At 40.8% G+C, this 27,332-nt stretch overlaps 1 protein-coding gene across 6 annotated transcripts in view; it reads right to left on the bottom strand.

Annotated features, from left to right (window-relative positions):
- The window catches only part of SHPRH (SNF2 histone linker PHD RING helicase), a 130,446-nt gene that overhangs the window by 35,107 nt on the left and 68,007 nt on the right, over positions 1-27,332 (bottom strand). For all 6 annotated transcript variants that reach the window (XR_012655560.1, XM_075064025.1, XM_032794597.2 and 3 more), the window contains 7 exons: positions 22,405-22,493; positions 20,370-20,462; positions 9,754-9,861; positions 8,507-8,649; positions 5,109-5,282; positions 4,773-4,835; positions 3,370-3,595 (listed from right to left, as the gene is read on the bottom strand). Coding sequence is in view for 5 of the 6 variants with exons in the window: in XM_075064025.1 (XP_074920126.1) it covers positions 3,370-3,595; positions 4,773-4,835; positions 5,109-5,282; positions 8,507-8,649; positions 9,754-9,861; positions 20,370-20,462; positions 22,405-22,493 (896 nt within the window). In the remaining variant the exon portion in view is untranslated. The remainder of the gene's footprint in view (positions 1-3,369; positions 3,596-4,772; positions 4,836-5,108; positions 5,283-8,506; positions 8,650-9,753; positions 9,862-20,369; positions 20,463-22,404; positions 22,494-27,332) is intronic.

The raw sequence follows: 27,332 nt of genomic DNA on the forward strand, positions 1-27,332 counted from the left end.
GGTCCTGCCCCTGGCCAGGCAGGAAGCTAGCACTGGGCAGTGGCAAGAACTGCCCAGGAAACATAGGCTGCTGTGGGAACCCTGGATCTTCTACCTTCCCGGGGCAGCACACCCCAGAGGGTGGGGACACGAGCTGAGGGCTGCTTTCAGGCACCCTGTTTCCCCACCCGGGCTTACTCCAGTGCTATTGCTGAAGGTGGGCCCCCAGCCAGCAGTTGCCCCTCTCTCCGCTCTGCCTTCAAAGTTAAGTGGCCAGAGAACGGCAGCTGCCACAAAGTGGCTACTGGGGGGAGGCCCTCAGGAAAATTTTGGGGTGGGTATAGCCCCTACAAGCCCTCCCTGGCCCCACCCCATAGGAAAATAAAACCAAAACAGCTTTTAAAAATAGGTAAAGCACCACGAAAGACAGCTTATAAGGCCGTTCATTGACAATTCAGATGCTTCCTTGGATCATGTCACTAATACACTATTTCCAGTCACAGAGAATGCCACCAGCAAAGTCTTCTCTCATGAATCCCCCGACTGTCATCAAGTATATGTACGGAACGTTCATCTCTGCATACAGTTTTAGCAGAGTAGTTGCACAGAAGCTCTGCAATTACCATTCGCTAACAGAAAAGCATGCAGCTACTTTGGCTTTCTTCTCTAAGTGAGTGTTAGAGCAAGTTAAGTGTTTTGGCCACACTGGATAAGCCTTCACAATTTTAAATAAAGCTGTCACGCCAATCTGCGAGATTAGAAAAGAAGCACGTACATTTCCCATTCCCCTAGTCTGCAAAGAACTGGCAGTGACAAAACACTTACATTTATACTGCAAAAACAATGAATCCTAGAGTAAACTGACATTATCTGTCCTTTGCTTAAATGCAGCAGTTATATTTCAGAGTAGGGTCAAAGAAGGTGTGTAGAGATCATTAACTGAAAAGTTAGTTCTAGATATGTAAGGGCTACAACATATGTAGCAGTGCTCTTCCAGCTCAAAGTGGATTTGAGTAGCACAGTCAATTGAATCTGTGTTGCCAGGGTAGGCCAGATGGAGTCACAAATGTACTATCTGCATTGTCATTGGCAATATTAGCCCTTCTTCTGCCTCCCAGACCAATAGAACATGAAGATACTATTTGTTCTCACAGCAGAAGAAATGCACTAATGCCACAAATGAGTGGCTCATGTCAGGAATAGAGTCCTCTCTGTGCCAACTGCACTAAATTCTGCACATATAATAGTGAAGCACGACAAAGAACTATTATCAACATTTTCAAAACAATTAATAAAAGTGGCTTGATTTTCAGAGAACATGTGGGATTCACAGAGTGCTCAGTATCTCTGAAAATCAGGAGCTTAAATATTGTTTTAGATGCCTGAGAGCTTGTGTGTAGTTTCTGCAGTGTCACAGAATAAGATGGCTCTCTGAAGTAGTCGTGAGTTCAGTCTCACCTGTGATGGGAACATGTGACTAGGAACCAGTCCTGCTGGGGAATATAAGGGCAGCCTGGCTTTAGTCAGTGAGAATTTGGGGAGCGTGCTGGGAAGAAGTGGGTGAAAACTCTCCAGAACTAAAAGACAGAAGGCCTGGGAGAGAGACCATCAGGAAGCAGGAGTCGGCTGAAAGACAAGCTCCAGCTAAGGGGGCTGCAAAGGAGTCATCTTCCTAGAGTATATGCAACGTGCCACAAGTGGCATGTGACTAGGATTCATCACCAAATTTGGTCCGCTGGTTGGATCCTTAAGCTTCCTTGGCCTGGATTAGGTACTGACAGAAAGTGCGACACGAAGGCTGATCCATGCACCCCCTGCAAAGCAAACCTCGTGGGAGGATTATAAGGAAGGTGTGATGTTCTGCTCAGGACACCCAGACCTTTAAGCCACTGAGTTAACCCCTCTGTCTCAGCAAGTGAGAGCTTTGCTGCTGTTAAGCTGTGCATCAGCTCCTTGACACTCCAGCCTGTCAGTCTTACCAGCAAATTCCTCGAGACTTTGCCAGTCTAAAACTGGCCTTGCAGATAGCAATATGTGAATCCCAGTTTCTGAGTTCCCCTGAGATGTGTGTCTGCAGCGTCCAGTCAATCTCCCTGTGACACTCAAAACAGCATGCATACTAGCTGAAGACTTACATTTTAACACAGAGCACTGAGATGGGTTTGTAATAAAACAAGAATAAGCTTATTAATGAAGAACAGAGATTTAAGTGATACGAAGCCAGAGAAAGAGAGACAGGTATGGTTAATAAAACATGCTTTCTAGTGACTAAAACTTAATTTTAGAAAATTACAATTGTTGCCTAAGCAGTTTTCTTATTTACATCCGGTTACCAGCATCTCTATCCCTCCAACCTAGGGGATCAAACTTTCACAGGCTCAGAGGGTGCTGTATCCTAAAGTTGCCTAAGTGATGGATCAGTAAAATGTCTTTTTGCTCCCCTTATATTACCCAAAGTCCATTGTCTCTGCCTTAAGAGCCAAGGAGGCTTCCTGGGGGGCAGATTCTGACCCCTTGGTGAGCTCACTAAGCTCCTTCCTCCAGTGCTTGTTACTTTGTCTACCTTATATGTAAATATACCTTCACTGTCCTCAGTCTGTAATCAAGCCAGTCAGACAGGGGAATCCACATCCACAGGCTCGATGTGCACACTGTGTCACAAGCACATTTTAGGAACATATTTCCAGAACACACACAAGTCTTTGTACACAACCCGTACACACACCATGCAATGATTTTCAGGACCAGGATGTCACCAGTTTAGATATGATACCTTTCGTGACACCTTTTAGATACATATTATGACAACATTTTGTTGGGGGTAATGAGTGGGTCAGGTGTGACGTGTTACAGTATAGTTATCCTTTGCCAGTGGGCATGAAGGGGCTCCCAGAGTCACAGAAGGCGAAGCTGTGGTAAACGATTTTTTTGAGTCTAGAGGTAGGGCTAAATGCATGCTGTAGCCTGTTAGAAACCAAAAGAACTAAATGAGCCCAGAGGTGAGGGCTGTATGGTTTTATTTTAAAATAATAAATTATCCCCAAAAGGAGAACAGTACTGTGAAAACACCAGGTTTGGTGGTTTGATCGATATGAGACAGAAGGTCAATTGAGGCAATGAATGGGCCAGACATCTGATTTGGTGACCTCTTCTAAATACAGAACTAAATCAGGAAAACCAGATTAACTGGTTTAGTCTGCAATAGATGCAATTATACTGGTACAGAAGTGTGTATATCAGTATAGCTTGCTTTGGTAAATGTTAAATCTGTGGAAAATCTACATGTAGACAAGTCCTAACTTTAGGCATCTAAATTGAAAATTTTGGCTTATGTTCATGTTACAGATAATACACTACTGCAATGTTTCTTCAAGATCTTATGTGTTGTACCTTGTACTCCTTCTTCCATGCTTCAAAGAGTTCCAGAAATGTATTCCCTTCTTCAATTAGTCTAACATCCATTCGGTGAGCTTTGGCAAAAGACAGTATGGCTTTTAGGGAGCGCTCTGTCTCACTTGTGGCCCATAGTCCTCGACTTGTGGTGGGCAAACGGTCATCAACCAGCCCATCTTCATCTTCTATCATCTCTTCGAAGATAGCCATCTGGCCATTCACACTTAAAATACACCAAAACATAACACTTGTCACTAGATTCTCAAGTTATGAGTATCTTACACACACAGAGCTATATTTACATTTATATATTCACACACATTTACTATATTTAAGATATATACATACCTTACATATATAAATATAGCAATTATATATATGAAACTACCAGGCTGTTTGCTATTTATTTGTTATGAACCCCAAAACATGGCCACATTGACAATCAGGATATATTAACAAGGCAACAAAAATAATCATCCAGGACCAAAATGTAAGCAGCTTGTGGTACTATTCACATTCTGGTTAACATCAAGTCTTACACTCCTGGTTTAGAACATATTCGTAATTTAAAATAGGGAAAACACAGTTTTGGTTTGTGTATTGCTTTTAAATTATGGTTATCCCACAGTGCTTTGACAGCAGCATGTTAGATACTGGTAGTATGAATACTGTGCAGACCACCTTGTCAGCTATGCACTCAATACTAGCTCCTGCAAAGCCTTGGACATCACACTTTTAGTGTGGTTATTAAGGACACTGGAAGTGTCAGGAGTCAAAAAAATATATATATTTTTTTAAATAGCACTTCTGTATATTTAACTTCTCCCTGGACTGAGAGCAAAGAGATGCAGAGGAGGAACCCTGGCTCAAAATCTACTACCCCAACACAGAATCTTTGACAATGCAATAGCTTCCCACCTCCCTTCCCTATCAAAATGATTATCATCTAATTTATCAGACTGTACTCTTACTTAGAAAAATTAAAAGTAACAAACAGCCATGTTCTCTGAGGACTCCTGACTTGCATGCATACAAAAGAGCATTTGCCTATACAGACCGTGTAGTTGAACATACCATTACAAAATCTGCATATTAAGAAGCTGAGAACATTTTGAAAATTTAGCTCTGTGGTCTTTCAAATCATAAACCCTGAATGAGAAAACAGAACTTCTTATTTGTTCATTTTAAAAAGGAGTGTTTTCTTTAAAAAATGAAATATGCATATAAAAGTGACACTGCGTATAAAATTGATACTGACTCTCTTTGCAAGAATATGTTAAAATAGTTTGTTCCTGAAACAAATGTTTTAGACAACTTAGAATGTTTATATTTAAAACTTTAACTTCCAAACCAAAATTTTCCTTGAACCACAAAAATAAGAGTGAAAACTAAGTACTCACGTATGAGAGAACAGCTTTGACTCATATTCTGTGAACAGCTCATCAGCCTTACAGAAGACACAACTAGAATACAAGAGATTGCAAAGAAAATAGGCTCATTAAATTTTCAGCTACTCAATGGAAAAAAAATAAGAGATCTCCATTTTAATTTTTTGTGAAAAACAAAACATAGGGCCTGATCCCACAAACTGGATCCATGCAGACATAAGGGTCTGTTTACATGGATCTCATGTAAGATGGGAACTTTAATATTTCAATTTCCTTTTTCTTCCTCTTATTCCAAAAGAAGATGGACTTCTCAATACACCTCCTACAAAAACAATGTTTCTGACATACTTGTTCAAAGGAAGTCTAACGGGTCGCAGATGGCAGATAGTGGCAGCTTCAATAACCTTCTTAGAGGGAGGACCTTCTAGATTTTTCACAGCTTCTTTTACAAGCTTCTGGAACTTCTTCACCTCTTCCATTTGGGTTGTGAGCAGATACTGAAGGCCTCTACAGTCACGGAACCTGACCACCAACAAAAACACATAATAGCACACCAAGTCAAAACCCAATTCAAGATTTTCACAAAGAAGAGAAAGAAAGAAATTGCAGTATGCAGTGAAACTACTTAAGGCCCAGTCCTGAAGTGTAATGCTCACTATCCTGAATAGTTCCCATTGAAGTCAGTGACATAAAATGGCTCAGATTTTAGAAATGGGGAAACAGCACATACTATCTTGGTCACTGTCTCAAAACTAGTCAAGGTCAGTAGTGCCTGAAATATTTACCACCTGATTTGTGTTTGGCGGCCAGTGAGTAATGAGTTTGGTAGTCCCAGTCCAGTTCACAGTGGACACATACATAAAACCAACACACACAAAGCATTTTTTACTCTAGTTCTCAGAGATAAAATATTGAACAAGCATGAAGATGAACCACTATTTAAACGTAGGTATTTCTCTTGATCAGGTACACAGTCTGCTGCCAGTACAATATGAGGGAAGTGAACTGTTGCTGCCCATGCTATAATTGTTCTTTGGGTAGACTGCTTTGGATGCCAGAACACTGCTCGACTTGGCATCCTTAAAAGCACTTACAGTAGAATCTCAGAGTTACAAACACCTTGGGAATGGAGATTGTCCAAGACTCTGAAATGTTCATAACTCATATGTTATGGTTGCGCTTTCAAAAGTTTACAACTGAACACTGACTTAATACAGCTTTGAAACTTTACTATGAAGAAGAAAAATGCTGCTTTTAACCATCTTAATTTAAATGAAACAAGCACAGAGTTTCCTTACCCTCAAATATTTTTTATTTAAACTTTCCCCATCTTATTTTAGTAGTTTACATTTAACACAATACTGTGCTGCACAGTATTTGCCCCCCTTTTTTTTGAGGGGCGGGTGTCCTCTCCTGCCTGAGTGCGTATTTCGGGTTCCAAATGAAGTGAGTGGTTGACCAGTCAGCTCGTAACTCTGATGTTCATAACTCTGAGGTTCTACAGTATATATATTTTTTCTAAATAGATTTCTCTCTCTTAGGGAAAATCTGATCCAAAACATTCCAAAAGTACAATGAGCCAAGTTAGAGAAGGATAAGTTCATCTGAGTAAAGCTGAGCAAAGTTAGAAAATGATAGCTGTTTAAAGGATCTAGTTAAGCAATACTTAGGGCTAATTTGGAATTCTGCAAATAAATAAAACCCACATATGGGAGAGCTAACCAATTACCAACAGGGTATTTTGGAAACACGTGGGTAGCATTTAAGTTTGAGTTGATAATATAATCTGAGTTGCCAAGTGTTCCAAATGTAAGAGAGAAATACCACTTTGTATCTTGGGTCAGCCAACTCCATTACTCAGCTATTAGATAGCACTTGCTGCTTTCACCATTGCTTTTTTAATAATAATAAAAATATTTTAGTTCTTCTAGAGTATTTTTATTGCAAATCTTAAAGTACTTTACAAAGGAGTACCCCCATTTTACAAATGAGGAAATTGAGACACAGAAAGAAAAGCGACTTGCCCAAGGTCACAGCTTGCCAGTGCCAGAACTAGAAAAACTGTCAAGATTTTTCTGACTAGCCCATTTTAAATGAAAAACTATTTCCTCTTTCACTATATGTAGTGGCAAGTACAGCTGGCCAGAAATTTTCTGATGAAATTTAATTTAGTCCAGTAGAGTGAAATATTTCAATGAGTCTATCACAGATTCAACAAAAACTCTGGTTGAAACACAGCAGTGCACTTGGGCACTCTGCCTGGCTCCCCCATAGCTCTGTGGGATGAGAAGGCCAGCAGTGCTTGGCCTCTGTCTCCCCAATAGTTGGGGAGGAAGGCTCCTATCAAATTCACCTGGGAAACTGTTGAAAGTCTTCCCAGTGGGGAAGCCAGGAAGCTGAAAAAATCTTTAGGTTCAAGAAAAATTATGTTTTGGGAAACTCCTTTCTGTGAAAATTTTTCACATTTTTGATGTTTGGTCCTACTTCTGAATGAAACTTTTTCCTCAAATACCCAATTTTTTTGTGGAAAGGGAATCACCCTTTTTTGGCATGCTCTAATGGCAAGCACACACATATCTCTTCTAAATCTCTTCTCCCAGAGATGTTGAACAGCGGCATAACGAGAAACCTTGGCCTCAAATGATAGCTCTCAATAAGATGGATGTTTCATGAGTAATGGGTGGAATTTCTTTGTTTTCCTTCTTAACGCAACTCTGAGTATGGAAAAAGAAAAGCTATAAAAAGTAAAAATTCCTTTTTTTTTTTTTTTTTAAACAATACTTCGGTGTAATTAAAAGTTAAGCATGTGATTAAGTGCTTTGCTGTATCAGTACTCTGCATCTTGCATGAGCAAGTCTTATGACTAAACAATTCAGAGTAAGGGTACTGTTTTTCACTTGTTTGTGAAGAACTATGTTTGTTTATAACAATGTAGATTAAATAAATAGAAATTATCCTATAAGCAATTCACATTTCAGTATTTTTTAATTTTTTTTTGAACAGGCAAATATTCAGTTTTGCCAACTGCTTACAATTCATGTTCCTGTATCTGAAGCCAGACTGTTAATAAGTGCAGTAAATGCTAGTCACTCATCTATACACCACTTTACAGGACAAATATGAATCTATAATTTATTGCTCCATGAGCTGGGAGTGTTGCATAGGCAGCACTCTTGAACTTGAGACTGCAGGTACTTGTAAAAGGGTGATGATGGTGGAGAGGAAGTAACTGGTGACAATTCCAATAGCAGAAGCAGTACTGATGGTCTGCAGTGGGAAACCCATCCAGAACTTGTTGGCCAGAAAATGGTATCAAGAATGGGAAGCTGCAAAGCGGGAAATGGACAGACCCCAATAGGGGTCCAAAACTGATGCAAATGAATCCCTAGAGGAACAAAATAAATTGCAAGTCAGTTTCAGAGAACATTAAATCCCAATGTAATTAACATTGAATTATTTTGCTCAGCAGTTGCATGAATACAGAAAATTAAAAAAAATCATCATAGATTATACAAAGGAGAACATTTTAATGAATACTTGTCTGGGGGAAAACCCAAGGCCCCTCTCTTTTGAAGTTTTATTTTTAGTTTCTCCTTTTTGAAGTGTGTTTTGAAAATTAATTGCAGTGCAGATGTTCTGAAGCACAAGTGCCTGGCACTTAATTGCATCTGCTAGCACAAACTGATTAGAAGTCTTGAGCAGAGTTAAGTGTATTAATTATGCTATTTTGTTTTTTATTCTCTTACTTGTCTGCCATGGAGAGTTTATTAGTTTGCTGTTTGTAGTTACTGGTTATCTCATTCTGCACACGCTGAACAAGCTCCTCATCAATGGCATATTGTATTGCTGTCTGGATCACGTCCAACCACCAAGGCGACCCAGAATGTATCTGTATGTAAGAGAGATTTATTCATGAACACTCATAACAGGTAAATACTTTGCATGCTGTGGTAGGAGCCTTTTTTGCTCTCTGGATCATATTCTGCCTGGTAAATTCTACTGGAAGCAGCCAGGAGATAAAGATACAGTTGGAAAATCCCACCTCTGCCCTCAAATATATCCAGAATAACTAGTGGGTACCTCCTTGTAAATTTCAATTACGTCAATATTGTTAAATTGCTTACATATAAGGCACAGGTAGGCTATTTATGCAAGAGAAGAAAAATATCATCTTACAGCATGTGCATAAGTGGAGTAGTTTGGAAGTTTCCTTCCATTCTGAATAACTCCCTTTTCCTCCTTTAACACAGACTGCTAGGAGGAAAAGAAAGGAGAGAGGAAAAAAAGATTTTTTAATGGGAGAAACAAGGCTGTTTTTCCAATGAAAAAATGGAAAAGACTGAAGTTTCAAAATGTAAAAGACAATGGATGTAGATGGAAAGGGGAAGTATATTTGCTCATGTGTTATTTAATCGTCTATGTTTTTATTTACTGTAATATAGTACAGATGAATCAGCATTTCAGCTCAAGCCTTCATCAGTATATTTTTCTTTTACACCTTTTCTCACAAGTTATCAGAGTGAATTAATGCTGTTGAGATATACTTGCCTGGAAGAGCAGTTCCTTAGGAAGGAATGGAGACTTCACCTGATGCTGAGTTTTTAAAATATAGAAATGTAGTATCTTCCAGGCCAGTACGATATTATTCTTATAGCCTAAATTTCAAGCGGCAAGTTTGCACGTGTGTAATATAATGGAATGGAAAAGGCATAAAGCAGTTGTTTTATTATAATTCTCAGTTACCCTGTGTTCCTCCTATCTGCTTGTTGTGTCCATTTGTTGTAGCTCATCAACTAATAAAAATGTAAGCTTTTTGGAGATAGGAACCATCTTTTGGAATGTGTTTGTGCTGTGCTCAGCACAATGGGGTTCCATTCTGATTGGGGTACAAGGTGCCACCACGTTACAAATATTAAATAATACTTGGAATCTAGGACACACAGGTTAAGAAGTACTTAGTAAATAAAAAATCATAAGCCAAAGAGGCACCTGCCTTTCTCTGGAGCTCACGAATGGTTTGTAGCACTGGCTGCAAGGCCTGATGAGCTTCTGAAACTTCTGCATTGGATTTACTCATATAATGTTGTCGAAGTTGTTCAGCCTATATGCAAATAAGAGTTTAAAATATGCATCAGCCATTTATATTTACAAAGAATAATTAAACAGCTACTGTATTGCATTAGTCCAAGAGTGTGGTTGGTTACCCAAGGTCTGTACTTGCTTCTCTGCAAATCCAATTTGTTGTTTTTTCTTTAAAAGAGCTTGAATTGCCTGAGATTATAAATATGAGAACAGTACAGTTTGACAAACTGTAGGCGAGAAGGAGGCTGACTATCAATTTTTCTTCTCTAAAGAGAAGAAATAAATTTAATAAATTTAATACATTAAAACTATATTACTGTGATGAAAAACGACTTTAGCTAAATTCAAAAAAGCCAAGGAATTCTGATTTTAAACCTCTCTCTCTGTCCTGTCAGCCATTCTGTTGCACCTACACAGCAGTAGCTATTGCTGAGTTAGAGAACAGCAATTTATTTAATGCTTTTCCTGAACATCACACCTAACTGCAACATATTGAGTAAAGAAATTTTTAGGCCAAAAACCCCTTTTTTTAAAAAAAATAAAGAAAAATGCATATCTGGCTTGACACAACATTTCATGAAATTGTCTTGGTCAGAAAAATACAAAACAACCCCCTCAAAAAAACTAGAAAAAAATCAAAACATTTCATTGATATTTTCAAAATATTTTGATTCAAAACTCCTTTTCATTATGAAATGTCCATCGACTTTATTAAAGATATATAAAAAGCTCCAAATCTAATCTAAATGTTTAGTTTCAGGTCAAACAAAATCTGTTCCACCTTGCATCTAGCAGTGATGCTTGGAGTACCTTTCCCAGATTCGAAGAGCTGTGTGTGGCTCGAAAGCTCGAAACAAAACTTGGTCCAGTAAAAGATATTACCTCTCCCACCTTGTCTCTTTGCTATTTTTAGGCATATCAGATGATGAACTTATTTTTGGTAAGAAGCCACTTCTGCAAACAAAAATTCATTGTGGTATTCACATTAGTTTGGCAATATGTTATTGTCAGGTTAACAAGTAGATTACTGGCACGTGTTTTCACAAATAAATGGTCAATAAAATCTGTAGTACCTCTCACCACAATTTTGGTGTGTCATATTTGTGTCTTTGTTTTCTGCATTTTGGGGTTGGTTAAGTTTCACTTCAATTTTCCATTACTATGGAATCATCATCATTATTAGTATGGATGGAGCTTAGTCACTGAAACTAGAGAGAGACTCATGGGGTGGAAAAGAGCACTTTATTGAAAGAGGACAATGAAGAAGAATCTCAATTTTTCTGTTTGAAAATGAAAGCTAAAGTTTCCAGACCTTTTTCTTGTGACAATAGCGTAAAAAAAGATATTATTTTTCAAACCCTAGCAATTGGTTTACAAGAAACACGCAACTGGGCTGCCACAGTCCAACTTCCTCCCTGATAGTGCTTGCCTGGCACCAACTTTGGTATGAAGAGTTCTTAATGTGATGGAACCCAATTCTGCTCTCTCACACTAAGGTAATCAAGAGTGAAGTCAATGAAAGGAGGGACACCGGTATAAATGGAAGGAGCATCAGGCCTCCGAAGTCCTATTCCCCAAATCTCCAATACCTATCCCCTTCCCACTAAGGGCTTGTCTATATTATCTACTGGATTGACAGGCAGTGATCGATCCATCAGAGGTCGACTTATCACACCTAGTCTAGTCACGTTAGTAATGTAGCTGAAGTTGCGTAACTTAGATTGATCCCTCCCAGTGTAGACCAGGCCCAAGTCTCCTTACCAGCCACAGAAGACCTGTTCTTTTGGCTCCCCCCATTCCTCATACAAGCTAGGGGAGATTGATGCCTGCTCCTCCCACACTGGACTACTAGCAGTAAGGGAGACTTTCTCACATAAAATATTAAAAAGTGATTCTGTCCCAACCATCTACTGAGTCCATCACCAGAAAGCCTCTGGCCTGATCATTCCACGATCAGAGATGACAGGACAACACACCTACCACTACTTTTGTTGCTATGAGGAACAGCTGGACAGGTAAGGAAAGCATGTAGGAGCCAAAACAAAAGTACATGGATGGATAGAAATTAATCAGAGTGGGGTGAGGAGCAGAATATGGAACTGATGGAATTTGGGTGGAGTGGAAGCAACCCCCCATGTATCATCTCTGATAGAGGCAGAAATTTTGAGGGCACTTTGTTAAAATTTTGACAGCAGATCATGGAATTTAGCTGCACCCATAAGCATAGTTTAAGACCAATTTATGCCCCAAATATGTATATTTTAATCCCCTCAAAAAGAAAATGGAGTAAATTTGCTCAAATTATTGGTATGTATATCTTATAAAAAGGGTAATAAAGCACTATGATTGTGCTGTGGTACAGGAGAAAAAGATGAAAAAAGAATGGTAAAGCAATTTCTCTAGTTCTAGAAGTGGAAGTGAAGAAAAGGAAGCTAAATGCACTATCGAGAAAGTATCAAAGCAGAGTCTAAATTGGTGGCAGGTGAACAAAGATATGGACTAGCTGTCAAAGACTTTTTTTTATTAGTGTAACAGTATAATCAGTTTATGAGAGTATGCCTTTTTCAAATTTAAATTTTGCTAAGAAGCATATATAAATCTGTTTATGCATAATTGTTTTTGAAGAGAGAAAAACAATTCCACTTTGTGATGAAACTTATGGTACATGTCCTCCAGCTTAAAATAATGCCTAAACTAATTTAATCTCCATCACTATTTTAACTCACTGCAGAAAAAAGCATCCTATTCAATGCAATACTAGAGAAACACACACAAGAGATATGCATACAAAATGACATGCATGCACTAACTGAACATTCCAACAAACCATGGCAATTATGACAAGGTAAAGGTGATGCTGTCTATAAAAGGTTCACAGATCCCTGCCTGTCATATTTGGTCACAGCAAAATAAGGGGAATTTGCACCAAAGGAAATCTAAGGGGAAGGATTTGTCCTCTCCCTTATCAGCTGGCTAAAGCAGGGAAAACCTATTAGAATTAATCCCTAGTACTTTTCAGTTGATTTATTTTTGTTTTACTTTGTAGCTTGTTCTCTCCCCCACAAATGAATGGAAAATTTCTTACAGAATTTTCTTTCTGCCAGCAGCAACTCCCATAATTCTGGATATCTGGGCTGCTCTCCTCTCACTATAGCTTCAAAGAGGCAGATCAGAATTTTGGCTCTGCATACTCTGGCCATACCCTACCTTCTCCGGCTTACTACCAGAGGAGTTATTCCAAAACTGTAAAATTTGCATAATTTCACTAACAAAATATTCCAGAGACAATGTAACAACTATGTACATTAGACCAAGGAAAAACAGTCCTATCATAACAATTCCACTTAATATTTGACCCTTGGCTCATGAGTCATCTAGGGTGAATAGAACTGTGGTAGATACTATTTGCAGACAGGAAATTATAGGTAAGTAATTTCCATTCTGCAGCCCAGCATCTCCCACAATTCTGGATGTCCAGGAAGTAGTCAGAAGTGATGAGAGTATTGTGAAAACAGAATTCAATAAATAAGAAGCACTCCTCTTTTTATGAGCTCGGTCAAAGGTCAATATTATTTCTGGGCTATCACCTGAAGCAGTTTCCTGCCAAAGTAGGTCTCTGCAGAAGACAGATCCCATCTTACAGTGATTAATGAAGGTATTTAATGTAGATCAAGGGCCACTTTGCAAGTTTCTGAAGTGGACACACTTGCTTGTTCAACCCATGAAACTGCTAAGGATCTCATATAGCGTGCCTTCATCCTTTCTGAGACAGGAACTCTGATGATTTGTAGACTTCCATGATACATAGTCTAATCCACAAAGCGATGGAGGATTTGGAAGCTCTATGTCCATGAAAGGCCATGAATAGGGAGCCCAATCTTCTCATGGATTCTACATGCTTGAGATTGAAGAGTATTGAAAATCTGACGTCTTAAGATGTAAAACACCTTTTCAGTTCAGTGTTATGATTTTGGACAATAGGAAGGAAGTACCACCTTTTCGGAAACGTTGAAAGAAAGGATTCTAGTGTCCTGAGCATCATCTTGTCCTCATGGAACATGAAGTAAGGCTCTTGTATAGATAAGCCTCTGACGCTTACTGGGTGGGCAAGACAGCTACTAAGAAACAAATCTTAATGGATAAAAAGCAGCTGACACTGAAGTCATAGCTTGTCACAGCCCTCCATAGATCTTTGGGATTTGCATTGTGCTCTTAAAACCAGTTATAGAACCTGGAGTAATTAGAGAAGTATACTTTTAGTATCAATTTCCCCCTAAACTATAGCAATGTCTTGATGACTCTGAAGAACTGAGACCTTCTAACACTTTCCTCTCAACAGCCAGGCTATGAACTGAAGATGTTAGTTGAAAAAGAGGACATCTTGTCTCAATGGGAGCTAGAGTAGGGGTTCTGGTTTTAGGTCTATCAGCCCTGAGAACCAAAGTGTTGGCCAATGAGGAATTACTGCCATCTGATCTCATCTTATTTTTGTTGAGACCATCTTCTCCAATAGCAGAAAGGGTAGAAATGCACGAAGTAGGTCCTGCTGCCAACTGTGCAACAAGGCATCTGTCCCCTGGTTTTGGGGTTTCTTTCCCTTGGGAATTATTTTGGCATCTGTGTGTTCACATGATTTGCAAACAAGTCGGTGAAAGGGAGGCTGAATGTCTGAATGATGAAATCAAAAACCTTTTGATTCAGGCACTACTCAGAGTTGTTGACCCTATGCCTGTTGAGCAGTCTGCCTTTTGGATCAGATCCCCTCTGATGTAGAACATGCCGAGGGAAAGGAGGAACTGTTCTGCTGACCTCATTATTTCCAGTGCTTCCACATGTAGCAGCAGTCTCCTTGTTTCCCTTCTGTTGTTTAAATATGCAACTGAAGTTGTATTATCTGACTGACCCAGGACATGGTTCCCCCCTTTGGGTAGGCTGGAACCTTTGCACAGCTAACTTGACTGCTCTCAGTTTTTTCCTACTGGCTCCAGATACCCTGGGTTGTTTAGGTCTTCAAGTGAGCTCCCCAGATCTCCAAACTGGCATCAGTTGCGAAGATTAAAGGATATGGAAGGAGATGTGCCTTTGTGGATACTGTTTGTAGACGGAACACCTCTGTCAGAATCCATACTTGATCTTTTACGTATTCTGGGAAGTGGTCCTACACCTTGAGAATGAAAACTTGAAGGCTTCTGATGCATGGAGTGATACCTATGCAAAAAACCAGGAGTCCTAGCAGCTGGAAGCATAATGCTATGGCAGGTCTCCTGTGACTCTGGAACAAAATGATAAATTTCTGGATTTTCTGAAACCTTTCTAATGATGGGTAGATCCTTGCTACTGAGATGTGTATTTTTTCCCCCAGGTGGATGGAACCAGGAAACCTTTCTTGGCATTGATAATGAAGCTGTGCGCCTGAGGGGGAGACAATGTCCGACACATGGCCCTGTGCACTGGTGATCACGATGGAGCTCTGATCAGAATGTCATCCAAGAAAGGGTACAGCTGAGTTCTCTGCAACCTGAGTGTGGCTATTTATCATTACCAATATCTTTGTAAAAACTCTGGGGGCCAAGGACAGGGCCAAATGGAAGTGTGCAGTACAGATCATGTTCCCTGCTGTAAGCGAACCTCAGACTCTGCAGTGGCACAATCTGATGGGAATATGGAGATATGCATCCACTAGATCTATTGAAGTCACGAAGTCCCCCTGGGATAGGGATGATTCTGTAGAGGTCAGGATGTCCAACTGAAACTCAGTTTTCTTCATCCACTTGTTGAACTGCTTTAGGTTGAGAATGGCTTTGATAATCTTCATGCACTTCCAGACAATGAAAAACATGGAGTAGAGCCTAGATAACCTTCCTTCTGAAATTACACTATCATTCCCATAACCAGAAGATGAGATACTTGGTTCTAGATCAGACTGTGGTTTATAAGGTCATTGGAGCTGCATGACTGGATGAAGAACAGATGGGACAGAGCCCCTAGCTCAAAGGAATATCCATGGCTCACTGTCTCCCTGACCCATTTGTCTGTGGTCAGTGGAAGCCATTCCTCTAGGAAATGGGAAATTCTGCCCTCTAGCTTCAGTTCTGGGCTAAGGCAGACATGATCTTTTTCATAAAAGTGGATTTGGGGAAGAGAGGGAGGACTAAGGCCCCTCTAGACTTCTCATCCAGGACCTTGATTTCACAGTTTTCCCTTGGAGAATCTGTTGTAGTTTTGCTAGTACCTCCATTAGAATGGGGAACGAAAGGCGTGCCTCTATCTGAAAACTGGTCTGTACTCTCTCCTGGGAGCACTTAGGGGGGCAGGGAGAGACTGTCTGGATTTTGCTGCATTAACCACTACCTTCCCCAGCTTTTCTCCAAAAAGGACGGAGCCTCTAAACTCAGCCAAGCATAGGACCTGCTTAAAATGAGTGTCCACTTTCCATGGACACTCATGGTGCCAGGCTATTGGGCTGAAAGTTATGGCTCAGCCTGACAATCTCAGTGTCTCCACTGAGGCACCAGCTACAAATGCTGTTGCCAGGGAGATCTGCTTTAAAATGGAACCAAAGTCAGGGTGATCTCTGTACTTAAGGGCTTTGAGATCTTCCAGCCAAGAAAGAAATGCCTTCGCAAAGCAGCTGACAGGGGTGCTCAAAAGGTGCCTGAAGCTTCAAAATCCTTTTTGAGAGTGGCCTCCATCTTTCTATCCATGTGGTTCTTCGGGTACAACTCCCCTCTGAGGGATAACCATATCACTGGAGGGATACTATAGCAGCATCCACTTTCGGTATCTCAGTAATAGACACCTTTAGTTTTTGAATTTTACAGAGCCTACGGTCGCTCCTGTTAACGTGCTTCCCTTCATCGGCCTTATTTCATCATCCCTAATCACTTTCTTGAACAAGGAATAATGGGGTATTGCAACCTCGGGGGATGTGGGGAGAAATTTGTTCTGAGGCTTACTCTCAGGAGCCTGCTCAGGTTGGATTTGAATCATGGAAACAATGTTGTTCTTGAAATTTCTTAAGAAAAAAAAACAACAACAAAAAACTCTTTTGCTACATTCCCCCTCCCCCCATTCTGCTGGGATTCAGATCCAAACAGCTCACCTTCCTAAGTGGAGGAGGGGGAGGAAGAGGAGTCAGAAGACATCTCCTGGATTGTGTGTGTGTGTTTTCTTTCTTTTTTGCCATTTAGATTTTCAACCTTTTATGCAGGCTCTGGGAGCACAGAAACTGCTGCAGCTTTGGTAAGGCCTTTTGTTGCTTACCTTCCTGGAGCCCTCTTGAGAGATTTGACTCAGAATCCTCTCTCGCTGGGTCCCCTTATTGGTGGGAGTGGGGAACTCACTGTCTGAGTCCTCCTGGCTGGCTTGGGAGGGCGGACCTTGCTTCCTTCCCCAAGGCACTCAGGACCCACAAGGCTCCCCTCTTTGTTCTGCACTAGGTCCCCTGGGACTTACCCCAGGAGACAGGTGGTCAGAGTCCTCCTCACATTTAGAGCCTCTCCCTGTTCTGCACTGGAGTTCTTGGTCCATTTTTCCCAGACTGGAGTTGAGGACCACAACTGCCTATCTGACTCAGACCCAGAACCTAACAGAGTTAAGGTCGGTTGGCTGGGTACTAATCAACATCTACATAGCCTGGGAAGGCTGCTTCACAGATAGAGAACTGCTTGGATTTAACCCTGTGCTTTCTTGGCTGCTCTGCCATGCCTGGAAGGGAAAGAGGAGCAAACAGGGAGCAGAGGCTCAGGGTGGGTTAAACCTCTAAGGGATTACCTGATCTATGGATGAGAAGGAACACTTCTTCTCACTGCTCAAAAGCTGGACAGAAAAAGCTCAAATTGCAAAGTAAGGATGGAAGCAACAGAAACTGCCCCAGTCTATCTGTCGGCAAGTGAGAGTGGAGGGGGTGTGGCCAGTGCATTGAGCCAAACATTGATCCACCTCCATGAAGCTGCAGAGAGAGAAAAGACTAGCCCAGACATCCAGAACTGTGGGAGGCAGTGGGCTGCAGAAAGAATATTAAAGAGACTAAGCCCTTGTCTATACAGTGTAGTAGTCCACACCAGAGGAATGGAGATTCTAATACATGATAGCATGTTGCACACTAACTGAAGAGTGGACCCTGCTGGCATGCACTAAAAATTCTCTAGAGCCTCATGTACATAAGCCAATTAGTGCACAACACATTTGAGTGCACTAGAACTTACACACCTTTGGTGAGGACTAATGCACAGTATAGACAACCCTGATGCTTGGAAATTTATTTCCCTTCCCTCACCGATGAAACGACGTACCAGTTTACGCTACTAGACAGAGAAGAAAAGGTTTAAAGCATCAAAGAGAAAAAAAAGTGTTTACTGTACATGAAATTTAGCAGATGGCGATTCATATACTTTAAGGCTATAAGAGACTATTGGATAGGGCAGACGCAGTAGATGTGATATAGCTCAATTTAGTCAAGCATTTGATGTTGTATCACATGATCTTCTCATAAGTAAACTAGAGAAATATAACCTAGATGAACCTACAATAAGGTGGATGCACAACTGGTTGGAAAACCATAGTCAAGAGTAGTTATCAATGGTTCACAGTCACACTGCAAGAGCCTATAGGGATCTATGCTGGGGCTGGTTCTATACAATATCATCACAAATGATTTGGATAAAGGCAGAGAGTGTACACTTATAAACTTTGCGGATGATATCAAGCTGGTACAGATTGCAAGTGCTTTGGAGACAGAATTAGAATTCAAAATGATCTTGACAAACTGGAGACATGGTCCGAAGTAAATAGGATGAAATTCAATAGGGACAAATGTAAAGAACTACACTTAGAAGAGAATAATCAACTGCACAAATAGAAATTGGGAAATGACTGCCTAGGAAGGAGTACTGCAGAAAGGAATCTGGAGGTCACAGTGGATCACAAACTAAACATGAGTCAACCATGTAATACCATTGCAAAAAAAAAAAAAAAAAAAAAAGGCGAACATCATTTTGTGATGTCTTAATAGGAGCGCTGTAGAAAGACACGAGAAGTCATTCTTCCACTCTACTCAGCACCAACAAGACTTCAGCTGGAGTACTGTGTCCAGTTCTGGTCAGCACACTTCAGGAAAGAAGTGGACAAAATGTAGAAAGTCCGGAGGAGAGCAACAAAATGATTAAAGGTCTAGAAAACATGAGAGGGGGGACACGATAACAGTCTTCAAGTATGTAAAAGGTTGTAATAAAGAGAAGGGTGATAAATTGTGTTCCTTATTCGCTGAGGACAGGAAAAGTAGTAATGGACTTCACTGCAGCAAGGGAGATTTAGGTCAGAGATTAGGAAAAATTTCATAAACGTTAAGGGTAGTTAAGCTCTGGAACAAATTGCTCAGGGAGGTTGTGGAATCTCCATCAGTGGAGGTTTTTAACAACAGGTTGAACACACCTGACAGGGATGGCCCAGATCAGGGGTTGGCAACCTTTCAGAAGCGGTGTGCCGAGTCTTCATTTATTCATTCTAATTTAAGGCTTCGCATGCCAGTAATACATTTTAATGTTTTTAGAAGGTCTCTTTCTATAAGTCTATAATATATATAAACTATTGTTGTATATAAAGTAAATAAGGTTTTTAAAATGTTTAAGAAGCTTCATTTTAATTTAATTTAAAATGAAGAGCCCCCTGGACCGGTGGCTAGGACCTGGGCAGTGTAAGTACCACTGAAAAATCAGCTCGCTTGACCCCTGGCCTAGATAATACTTGGTCCTGCCTCAGTGCAGAGGACTGGGTGACCTGTTGAGATCCCTTCCAGTAATACATTTCTATGATGGTGATCATCTAGTTAGACCTGCTGTATAGCAGAGGCCATAGAACTTCCCCAAAATAATTCCTAGAGCAGATCTTTTAGAAAAACATACAATTTAAAAATGTATGTTAAAATGGAGAATCCAGTATGACTCTTGGTGAAAAGATGTTAAGAGATCATCAGATAGAGGTGAATTGAGAACTGAATTAAGAAGCTGACTATCATTTGTCATACAACATTCAACAGATCGCTTTGCAAACTTCAGATACAGGTACTTTCCATAGTTTGGTCCATGAAGTGGCTAATACTTATTCCTTCTCCTCTGACATCCTCTTTATATACTGCATTATTTGACCCCAGTCCCTGAAAACACTGTTAATTTTACACGATTAGCCTCATTGACTATGAGACTATTCATACGTAAACATTTGTAAGATCATAGTTCTAGTGATTAATATTTAAAGTTTCTCCAAAACATATAATCATAACATAGCAAAGATCAGCACACATTCAGAATAGCAGCATCTGGATATTTTCCTTTCTTTCACTCATTCAATCAGATGCAATTTTATCAACATGGCTGGAGGTTTACCATGGAGTACTTGGCCTGATGAAATTTTCCCCTTTTTTGACATAATAATAGAAAAAGATAGTTACAGTCTTAAAAAAAGTACAATCTGCAAAACATATTGTTCTTTAAAATACTGTACATTTACACCAAAATGAACAACAATCACCTCTTCCTCAAGTCTGCCATCACGCAAGGTTGGTGGTATCCCTGGATGCTTTGCTGCCAGTAGTTCCATCAGGTTGTGCGTAGAATGAAGTCTCTTCACACAGAGAAAAGCAACAATTATCATGAAATACAATATACTGTATTATCTGGTACAGCAACTACGAAATCATTAGCGGAATCCCAGAACACGGCTACTTATGAGAACAACAACAAATATTTAATTTAAAGGTAGGGCTTTCCTCTGTGAATCTTAAAGTACCTTATGAAGGTGGGTGAGACAACTAGGTTACCTGACTCCCCCAAGATCTCATAGTAAATCAGTGAGAAAGTCTAAAAAAAAACAAAAAAAACCCATGCCCTTTTTATTCTTTTGCTTTGTACTCTATATACTAGATCACAGCTGTTTCCCTTAAAGCCATCGTGAAATGCAAGGCATTTATCTTAAAAATTATTCTTTTATAACGATTTTTAAAAAATAATATGAAAAGAAGTTGTTTGTATGTCCCTAAAATAGACAAACTTCAGAAAAGTTGGAAAAAATTACAAACTCTGAGCAGCTTCTGCCATTTAACTTAAGTTACAGTAGTATAGTTTCATTAACATCATTATTGTCATATCAAAATCAGCGTTTAAGGCCACAAGAGACCATCAGATCATCTACTCTGACCTCCTTTATAACATAGGCCACTAAATACCACCTAGTTACCCCCACAACAAGCCCAGCAATCAGAATTAGACCAAAGTATTACAATCTTAAGGAGACTAAACTATTGTGTGGCACAAGAGGGACAAAGGTGTACCAATGCCCAACGTCCCTGCAATGGCAGGGAACTGATTTAGTGAGATACACATTCACATAATATAAATAGTGTTTCCTAAAGTTATACTGTCAATACTTTTTTATTCTCTTTGTGTTATAATGCTCTTAGAGTTATTACTTCCTGTGATATAACAATTTGACTTGGTTCCATTTATACTTCTCCAGGAACCACCGCAGCTGCCTTTTGTCTATTTCTCTGCCTGTACTCTAGTACCACTGATATTAACAGTGATATGCAAGACTCCAGCATTACAGCTTGTTAAATTCTATTGTAGACCAGCAGGTGGAGCTCACATTGTTTTTTTGGTGCATCACTAAAAATTAGAGGCAAGGCTTTACAAAAATTTGTTGTTACGCTATGGTGGCTTAAAACAAGAAATCTGTAGTTCACTGGACTTTTTTGATAGATCACAATGTTTAGAGCAGTGGTTTTTAAAGTTTTTTTCCCCGAGGACCCAGTTGAAGAAAATTGTTGATGCCTGCAACCCAACAGAGCTGGGAATGAGGGGTTCAGGGTGTGGGAGGGGGCTCTGGGCTGGGGCAGGGGTTTGGGGTGTGGGAGTAGGTCAGGGTTCCGGGCTGGTGGTGCAGGCTCTGGAGTGGGGCCGGGATGAGGGGTTTGAGGTGCAGGAAGGGGCTCCGGGTTTGGTCAGGGCTTACCTCAGGCAGCTCCCAGTAGGCAGCACAGCAAGGGCACTAAGGCAGGCTTCCTGCCTCTCCAGGCACCAAAGACCATGCTGCACCCCGGAAGTGGCCAGCAGCAGGTCCAGCTCCTAGGTGGAAGCGTGCAAGCGGCTCCATGTGGTTCTCGCCTACACGGACCCCCCTCCCCCCTGCAGTGGAGCCATTGCTCAGGGTGGGGGCAGAGCATAGAGCCCTGTGGGCCCCCCGCCTAGGAGCCAGACCTGCTGCAGGTCGCTTTTGGAGAGCAGTGCGGTGTCAGAACAGGTAGAAACTAGCCTGCCTTAGCCGGGCAGCACTGCTGATGGGACTGACCAGAGCCACCGCGACCTTTCTGAGACTCAGTACTGGCTCCCGACCTGCAGTTTGAAAACCACTGGTTTAGAGTATGTTATATTTGAAGACAGAACAAGTTAACAGTGTCCCTTTGGCAAGCCCCTATGAGAAATGGCTGCATAAGAAATTTAACTGAACAGTCAAGTACATGTTGATATGTTTATTTAAAAAATGCATATGAACGTAAATGCATACTCACTTGCAACGAATCTGTTTTGAGCTTTTCTTTGTGCTCTTCAGAGGAACGCAACACCTCTCTGTACAGGTCTGCTGCCAATGCATATTCATCTGAAGAATTCAAATCCATTTAGAACCAAACACAACATGATTTCTACCTCCAAGTGGCCACAAATGGCCATCATCTCTAACATATGTAAGATGCCTTCAGAGGGACCATCTACTATTTACTTGCTGATTTCTTGGTAGTTGTAAATTGCCTATTTTAAAACAGCAATTGAAGAAGAATGTTTTACCCAACATAGTGGAATTCTACTCTGAAAAGTGAATCTAAGAATGGCATTATGGGGTACCATGTTTATTGTTTCTCAATGACTTCCAGAGCAAACAGTCTGTTTCCAAGTTAAACATGATTTTTGCAATTGTCAGACCAGTAAACATAGGATGGGTTCAGAGTCAAGCAGAATTCTGCATGCCATATTTTCAAACTTCAAATTCAGCCTTAATGCAAACCCATTGATTACAACACCCACTGCACTAGTGCAACTGAATGCAGAATTTGCCAGTTCATGACTATGAATCGCAACTATCAACAACAATGAATAGTCATTGGGGCAGGGAAAGAATGAGAATGATTCTATAGCTGGTGGTTAGGAAGTGGGAGACTCAGTTTCAATGGCTCTGCTCCAATGGCTATTTAATTATTTATAAAAAGTGGAACAGGTTTAACAGGAGAGATTGAGAAAAATACATACCACAATGTCCCATAGCCTAATAGCTAGAGCATTCTCCTGCAATATGGGAGACCCATGTTCAAACCCCTTCTCCACATAAAGTAGAGGGAGGAATTTCAACTCATGTTTCCTGCATCCCAGATGCATTCCCTAACCCCAGGGCAAAAGGTTTTAAAGGAAGTCACCTCCCCACATTCTCCCCACTGACCTTTTTGTGAATCTAGTCCTCTGCTTTTGTCAAAATGCCTGCAGTCACAATGTTTTATTTTGACCCACTAAATCATTTTTATTTAACAAAATATTTTTGATTTTTAGAATTGCCACCAAACGAAAAAAATCCATTATTCACCCTCTCTTGTGCCATTTTCACAATCACTTTTCAGAGTGGAATTATAGTTTAAGAGGCCATGTGCACCTTGAGGAAGAAGGTAACTGTTATTTACTTGAAGCTATATTTGTAAATCATAAAAAACACAATTATGTATGCTTTCTTCAACTCCAACAATAAACAGAAGATAGGTAACCAAATTAATAGTCTGGGAAAACTTTTGAATGAGTGTGGTGGTCCATGGGACGTAAAAATGTATGGGTGGACAGTAAGATAATGGTGAAAGCCCTTTTCTAGTTCCAAATATCTTGAAAAGTGGTAGCAAGTTACAGGGTGGGGAAGTTGTCTAGTACAGTGGTTCTCAACCAGGGGTACATGTACCTCAGGGAGTACGCAGAGATCTTCCAGGGGGTACATCAACTTATCTAGATATTTGACTAGTTTTACAACAGGCAACATAAAAAACACTAGTGTTGTCAGTATAAACTAAAATTTCATACAATTACTCGTTCATACTGCTCAATATTTTATACACTGAAATGTAAGTACAATATTTATATTCCAGTTGATTTATTTTATAATTATATGGTAAAAGTGAGAAAGTAAGCAATTTTTCAGTAACAGGTGTGCAGTGACACTTCTGTATTTTTATGTCTGATTTTGAAAGCAAGTAGTTTTTAAATTAGATGAAACTTGGGAGTACACGAGACAAATCAGATTCCTGAAAGGGGTACAGTAGTCTGGAAAGGTTGAGAGCCACTAGTCTAGTAAAAGCTTTATTGAGAGAAGAACAGGTAAACTGAAGAGACTGTTGAAGTTAACGTAGCTTAACTGAAAATGACATTATGTGATTTGATTTATCTGAACTACTAGGTGTTACAAAACATAGTACACTTCACTACACACTTTAGAGTTCACTGGTAATCACCAGGACAACATCCGACTAATAGATGCAAGTGGGAAGGAACTCAACAAAATGTATTCTTATCCTTATATATTCATTCACAAGAGATCGTTACAGTATTAGTACTCACTTTTAAAACAAAGGGGCGAGGGGTACAATTCCACGCAACTCATTAGTTTTAACAAGGATCACTTGGCAAAAAAACCAAACCAGCTGTACTTTTGCTGTGAACATTTAGAACTAAGCATCTAAATAAATTATGCTACTTGGTAACAGATTCACACAATTATTTTTCCTTGCTTCATTTTTCAGATTTCTGATTAGAACTCTCAGAACCCCCACACTGATTCAACTGGAATCTACACTGCCATTTATATGCTAATATTCCTTCAACTAAACAGTATTTGCAATGGCAACAACATAATAACTTCTTGTATTTCTCACATTCTCTGTGTACACAGCAATTGCTCCAGACTTGGGAGCGGAAAGTGCTGTCATCACTGCTATCAAATTGGTTATCTTTTGTACCTTCAACTTCAAATGGCAGTATCAATCCTTGCTATTGATGCCATTAAAATCTATTACCATTTAAAAACAATGTTGCAAAAGCATCCATATGTTATATAATATTGAAAGTGAAATGTGTTATTGAAGCTTTGTGTGTCTCATTTTATGTAGTATTTTAAACATTTTAATAACGTCATAATATTCTAGGGAAGAAGCCAAAGATTTCACTGACCGATAGATCAAAGGAGCAAAGTTTAGTGACTGGAATGAATGTGCAAAGGACAAAAAACCTTTGTGATAAATTAGAGCACCACACATACTTCCAGCATTGTGCCGCTCTTTGCTAGGTACATGTTTGCAGTTCTATTCCCTGCACAAAACCTTTGATGTAGCTGTCACAATTCCAGAGGTAATTGCATCTCTGATTCCGTCTCTCACCCTTCTTAGGTCTCCGGCCTCTAGTCATCACCTTTCTCAGGAGAGAGTCCTGTGTGACAAGGAAAGCTGTTTTCCAGGAAAGGTACAGAAGCGAGTAAGTGACCATTGGCTCGAATGGGGCACCCATGAGCCTGGACAGGACCAGGCTGAGGTCCTACGTAGGGGCCGGATGCCAAATTTGGGGGTACAGACATTCCAATCACTTGAGGAACCTGCTGACCATGGGATTGGAGAAAACTGCGTGCCCATTTTCACCCAGGTAGAAGGCCAAAATGCTGCCAGGTGTACTCCGATGGATGAAACTGTTAGGCCTTGCTGTTTCAAGGACAAGAGATAATCTAGGATGGTAGGTACTGGCATCTCCAGAGAGGCAGTATTGCTCAGGGCACGTCAGCAGGAGAAACGCTTCCACTTGGCCAGATACGTGGACCTAGCAGAGGGTTTTCTGCTACCCAAGAGTATGTGCTGCACCGAGTGGGAGCAACGCAGCTCAGACTGAGTTAGCCATGCAGCATCCATACTGTGAGACGGAGGGACTGCAGGTCCAGATGACACAGTCGGCCATGCTCCTGAGTGATCATTTCTGGCCACAATAGGAGTGGAATTAGTGTGGTCACTGACAGATCGAGGAGAGTGGTGTACCATTGTTGCCTGGGCCACACCAGGACGATCAAGATTAAACAGTCCTCGTCTCTTTGCAATCTGAGAAGGAACTTGTGAACTAATGGGAATGGAGGAAAGGCATAGAACAGATGGTCTTTCCACGGCATCAGGAAGGTGTCCAATAGGGAGCCCGGGGAGCACTCCTGGAGAGAGCAGAAGAGAAAGTTACTCACATTGCAGTAACTGAGGTTCTTCGAGATGTGTCCCCCTGTGGGTGCTCCACTCTAGGTGACGGTGCGTCCTGGCACCGTTGATCAGAGATTTTCGGTAGCAGTGCCTGGTTGGGACACACGCACTCAGTTGGTATCTCCCGTCTCGTTGGAATCTTCCTGAGTGCGTGTGCCCCACACCTTCCTCAGTTCCTTCTCTACCGTGGAGAATAGAGGGGAGGAGGGCAGGGAGTGGAGCACCCACAGGGACACACACATCTCGAGGAACCTCAGTTACTGCAAGGTGAGTAACTTTCTCTTCTTCTTTGAGTGCTGTCCCTGTGGGTGCTCCACTCTAAGTGAATGTGTAGCAGTACCCACTATGGTTGGTGAGACTTTGGAGATGCAGCAGTGAGTACTGTAGATAGTACTGTATGGTCTACTATGGTGTCTGCAGTGGTGTCTTGCGTGAGAGCATAGCGTTTTGCAAACTTGTGTTCAGATGACCCCATAGCCGCTTTACAGATGTCAGAAATGGGTACGTCATGTAGGAAGGCAACGGATGTCGACATGGCTCGAGTGGAATGGAGTTCTAATGCCTTTGGGTGGTTGAAGATTTTGCGCATGGTAACAGGATCTGATGCAGTCAGAGATCCACTTGGATAGATGTTGTTTAGAGATAGCCGTACCTTTCGATCTTTTGGTAATGGAAACAAAGAGTCGTGGGGACTCAGAAATGGTTTGGTCCTGTCTAAACAAAAGATGATTGCTCGCCTGACGTTGAGAGTATGCAGGGTTGCCTCCTGCGGAGTCTTGTGAGGTTTGGGATAGAAAGTAGGTAAGTATTTAGGTTGGTTGAGGTGGAAGGTCGATACCACCTTAGGAAGAAATTCAGGATGTGGTCTCAAAGTGACTTTGTCTTTGGAGAAGATTGTGTAGGGAGGGTGGGCCATCAGGGTGCTCATTTCACCAACTCTCCCTGCTGATGTTATGGCAACCAAGAAAGCCACCTTCTTGGACATATGAAGATGAGAGGAGGTAGCCAAGGCCTCAAATGGAGGTTTCATGAGAGCATGAAGAACAAGGTTAAGATTCCATGCAGCCGCTTTTGGGTAAATTTCAGGGTAGAGATTTTGCAGGCCAGTGAGAAAGTGTTTTATGGTGGAGTGGGTAAAGGATGAATAACTGTCTAATAGGTCATGGAAGGCGGTAAGCGCCGCCAGGTGC

The sequence above is a fragment of the Chelonoidis abingdonii genome, chromosome 3 (assembly GCF_003597395.2).
Source record: "Chelonoidis abingdonii isolate Lonesome George chromosome 3, CheloAbing_2.0, whole genome shotgun sequence".
Lineage (NCBI taxonomy): Eukaryota > Metazoa > Chordata > Testudines > Testudinidae > Chelonoidis > Chelonoidis abingdonii.